Here is a 5,087-nt window from a genome sequence, read left to right on the forward strand (position 1 = left end):
AAAGTATTATAAAATATTTACTTTAAATGTTCCATCCAAAAACCAGCAGACACAATAATTTCTTCTCCTGGTCGAGGTACAGAAGTGATTGCCCGTGCAGTGCATACCTTATCACGTACCTTCACGCAATCCCAATATTTACGTCCTTTTATTGTCTTCGATGTTACATAAATGTAGCCTCCAAGAAGAAGTTTATTATTTGCAACCTTTGCCATATTCACTTACAATTTAGAACAAAATTTTGGAGTCAAAAATGTGAAAACATTAAACTAAACCTCTAAGTTATGCAACTGTATTTATTTACTACGGTTGCTAGGGTGACTTCAAAAAAACAATAGATAGTTAACGAAAACATATATTTTCAAAAAATATTAAATTCGGGAAAAACGATGTTCGGGGAAAAGGATTCGGGGAAAATGCATTCGGTAAAACAGTATTCGGGGAAAAAATTTTCGGTAAAGTTGATATTCGGGGAAGTGTCCATTCGGGGAAATAGATTCGGGGGAATGTACGGTAATCGTGATATCCTAGGGATATCTCCAAGATATCCCGACATCCCGTGGGATATCCCAGGAATATCCCAGGGATATCCTTTTGTTATGTGGGAATAAGCAGAACATGGAAAATTAAAAAATAATTAAATGTTTTAATATTTTCAAAGTTTGCTAAACACAAAAAATTAAAACTTTTTTTTCAATTCTAAGAAGTTAATACTTATTCCAGTATTTTTGGTAAAATTCTTTGATTTCCTAGAATAATTTTAGTTTTCCTAATTTTTTTATTAAATTTCCTGTTTTCTGAACCTGTAGTAGGATTACATATACCCGTGTAGAAATTTTGGCAGGGGCCTGGCCGGGGCCAGACCGGGCTTCCCTAAGTCGGGGTGAAACAATAAAACCGACCGGGGCCATGGCGACAGCCCGATTTGCCCCCGATTTGACGAGCTCCCAGACCGGGGCCCGGTCGGGTTCCCTGTTTCATGCGGGGTCAGGGCCCGGGCGGGCAATTTCTGCACGGGTAGGATTACATATATTTTTTTTATAGGGTAAACCAGACAGTAGTCGGCCACCGGCTCAAAAACCGTTAAAAACAATGATTACCGTACATTCCCCCGAATCTATTTTCCCGAATGGACACTTCCCCGAATATCAACTCCCTGGGATATCCCTTGGATATCCAAATTTCCGTCTCGAAGGTAACCCGCACTGGATATCCCAGGGATATCTTATGCGAGATTTGTCTCCCAGGATTTCGTATACGAGATACCCTACGCGGGATATCTGTGGGATATCCCACATGGAATATAATAAAATTTAGCTGGAAATTTCGAAATGAAATTAAGCTTTATAAATTTTCCAAGCAAACAAAATGATTAAATACACAATTATAGTCATAATAATATTTTATTATTAAATTCTCTTTTAAATAAAAAAGCATTTATATTTTTACATCTCAAAAAAAGTTATTTATATATCATCTAGTATCTCTAAGAAAACTTAGTTGTAGTATTTACACCTTTAAAACACATTAACATTATGTTATTGTAGATAAACTTTCAATTAAAAATATAATTAAATAACATTTTTAAAATTATTTTAGTCTGAACTCTTGAATCTGTCTAACGATTAATTAAAAAATGTTTGAAAGAATTTTTTTATCACTCTGAAATTGAAACAAGTGTTTTACACTTATAGTATAGTTAATTCTCGACAGGTTTATCGGATTGAATCTCAATAGTCGGAGAATTTGTGCCATGATTAGATGAATCTGAGATATGCATTGAATTTTGAAAGTTTATTTCGGTATCCATATAGGGATCATCACTTTCTCCTTCAGTGTCGCTCAAATTAATAGAAAGTCGCTCTTGGTCTGATGCATAAAGATTTTCGCCATCATGCTCACCGTCCTCATCAGGCTTATTGTTTTCTGACTCTCGAAGGTGTCTAGCAGGTGCGTGGCGAAGCCAATCTTTGATAGCTTCTATCACCTCAATTTCTTTGACTCGACATGATTGGCGAACGGTTTCTATAAGGTTTAATAAAAATGTTGTAAACAAATTTAATTAAAATTTTTATTACAAAAATAATTGATAGATAAATTTTTAATCAGAAAGTCATATTTTGATCCAAGTTTATTTAATTTTCATTAAGATTAAAAATAATTATTATCGTTTTCCTCTTCTTTAATATATAAAAGATAAAGATATAAAAAACGTATGTATTGACTTATATAAAGTATGAATAATTATGTGTAATGAATTATTGCTTACCCATTATTACTGTAGTTAAATGTAGATCTGAGAACTTTAATTTATTTTTTAGTCCCAACCAATCAAATAAACTTCCAATTGCGTTGGTAAAAGCATATTTCATGACTGTATACGTAGTTTCCTTCACATGTATCCCTCCAAAACCACCGAAGAAAGAAATCTAAACAATAAAAATTATTGGTCAAAATACTGAGAAGATAACAAGTGGCAATAAATTTTTTTTAATATTTAAGAACAATTACCTAGACAAAAAAAAGTTTTGATAATTTCAAAAAAAACAAAAACAATAGATTTACCCGTAAAACTGAAATGAAATTATAATCAGAAAGATTAAGAAAGACTCATCAATAATTTTTGATGAAATAAATATAATTTATATTGATAATTTAACGTAATAGAAAATATAATTATTTAAATTTTTATTAATGACAAGTTTTAACGTCGTAAAAAATGTAAATTTTTTATAGTTTAATATAATTAACTATTTAAAATATTTTTTTAAAGTGACATTTTAATTATCAAAAAGCCACATACCAATTTTTAAAATTTTAATAATAAAAAATTAAACGTGTTTTTGTTTATAAAAAATAATAAAGAATTATTAATGTTAAAAAACGAGACATACACTTTGAAAACAAATATTATTCTAGATAATAATAAAATTAATTTAAAAAAACCTGAACTTGAAAGAGTTATTACGAATGAGCGAAATAGATTAGAGAATAAAACTCACCATATCATTTCTGTATTCTGGTAATGTAAGTTTGTCTTCGATTTTTTGTAAATTGTCTAATGTTGCGACTGGAAATTGTGAGTGAAACTGACTTGACCGATCCTTTTTCACATGTTTTTGAATTACTTCTGATTGACACTCTAAAAATCGTTCATTGAAAATGGCACTTTCTGAATGCTTTTCATGAAGTTTATCAATTTTTTCGTTTTGAATGTTTAACATGAATTTTATGTCACTTAAAGACTTAGCGATATTTTCTCGAAATGCTTGAACTATGAAATAAAAAAGAATGAAATGAAAAAATGAAAAATGTATATATTGGATTTTAAACAATTTTGCTTACCATCAGACCAAGAAGTAGTTTTTGCTCGCTTTGGACTGTTCTCGGAAACATTGTTTTTCTTTGGAGAGTAATCATTTGCTTTTGATTTTGTGGAAGATTTTGTGGAAGGCGACTGAACTACTTTTGCACTATTTTCATTGTCAGTTAATCCAAGAGGTGGTTTTGGAAAAAGAGTTAATGTTTTTTTAACTTTTAAAGAAGGACATGTAAATGTAATTGTTCTTGTGGTTTAAAAATGTTCTAAACATTAAAAATACAGCAGTATATTAATTAAAATTATATTCTGAATTTGCGCTTGGAATTACTATACTTAAAACCTACAGTGTGAACGAAAATAAATAAACCTATATCTTAACTTAAAATATTATATAATTGTAAACAAAATTTCGTTAATGAATTGTTTACTTCGGCAGTATTGTAAATAATAATATTTGTTTTGAGATTATATCATGAATTTCATCATTGTTATTACTTAACACAATGCACGTGTTTCTCAGTGAAAACAAAAACTTCGAATTTTACTAATAGATAGAAATTTACGAACAAACATTTTTTTTAAAACTTACACTGTCTAATTCAAAGTACAAAAATTAACAATTATGTATAGTCTTACCATTTCTCATGATATTTTTATTGAAATGTATGTAAACTTACCGGCTTCTGCAATTTCTTCCAAGATGGCTTCTTTCGTCCATGTAGATTCCGGCATCTTTTTCGTTCTCACTGTGTTATAATACGCATACATGGATTTACACGTAGGATATAGAATGTGTTTTTTCGAAGGCGTCATCCACTCTCGGCAGACGATTTGAGGTCCATCGTTAAATAGTATGATTAAATAATCCTTATTCTCCATTTTGATTACCGATTTTTTGATATTTCAAGTGCACGATACACATGTGAGCACGCCGATTCCCTCACGAAAGATAAAGGCCACGAGGCAACGACAATCATACCAACCATCTAGTCTTAAAATCATAAGTGCTTATTGACGCTTGCGCACTTTCTGCGCGCAATAATGAGCAAGCGCTAATTTGTCAAACTGGCGCAGGCTTATTTAAAATAGCATAATTTAATTCATTACAGATATATAAATTCGAAATAAATCAATAATAATGGTAATAATTTAAAAAAATTATTCTTCTTGGAAAGGAATAAAATAATTATGAAGACAGAAAAACCTTTAAATAAATAAAATCAATTTTATGAAACTATTTAAATTAAATTAATTTATAAATTTTATTAATTGTTGCATAAAATTTTTTTAATATTTTAGCAATATTAAAATATTAATATAACATTTATGAATGATTTAAGGGTGATTCTCCCGAAATACTCCTTTTTGTGAGTTACAAACAGAAAAGAAAAAAATTATTATTTATGGATTAATGCAGTCAATTATATTGAGCTTTCAAAAATCTACCACCTCTATAGCATGATCATGCTAACTTTTAGCTTTTAAACTATATATTTTAAATTAAAATTTTCAAAAAAATTAAGAGGTTAAAATTTGGCGCCGGCGTTTTTTATTATATATATTTTTCTATTTACAAAAAATTATTTAAAAATTATAATTTATTAATATTATCTATAAATTTTATAGATTTTGAAATACTTACAGTTATCAAAAATCTCTTTAAACAATTGTCAAAAATTATTTTTCATACATTTTAGGTTCACTTTTCACTGGCAGTTTGTAAACAACCGACAATCATATCAATTTTTAATTTTTATTCAAAAAA

The 5,087-nt window shown here is 29.2% G+C and overlaps 1 protein-coding gene across 2 annotated transcripts; it reads right to left on the bottom strand.

Annotated features, from left to right (window-relative positions):
* Positions 1–1,604: 1,604 nt before the first annotated feature.
* Positions 1,605–4,254, bottom strand: LOC122506257. Of its 2 annotated transcripts, none has more exons than XM_043618350.1 (5): positions 4,000–4,254; positions 3,346–3,473; positions 3,003–3,142; positions 2,270–2,429; positions 1,605–2,025 (listed from the first exon to the last, which is right to left on the bottom strand). In XM_043618350.1, the coding sequence occupies exons 1-5, from the start codon at positions 4,038–4,040 to the stop codon at positions 1,700–1,702; spliced, it is 795 nt and encodes a 264-aa protein (XP_043474285.1). In that variant the 5' UTR covers positions 4,041–4,254; the 3' UTR covers positions 1,605–1,699. The 2 variants fall into 2 exon arrangements, with proteins under 2 accessions (XP_043474285.1, XP_043474284.1); XM_043618349.1 differs by having other exon boundaries at positions 3,003–3,274.
* Between the last annotated feature and the right edge of the window lie 833 nt (positions 4,255–5,087).

Source organism: Leptopilina heterotoma, unplaced genomic scaffold, assembly GCF_015476425.1.
Source record: "Leptopilina heterotoma isolate Lh14 unplaced genomic scaffold, ASM1547642v1 Lhet_40, whole genome shotgun sequence".
In the NCBI taxonomy this organism is placed as follows: domain Eukaryota; kingdom Metazoa; phylum Arthropoda; class Insecta; order Hymenoptera; family Figitidae; genus Leptopilina; species Leptopilina heterotoma.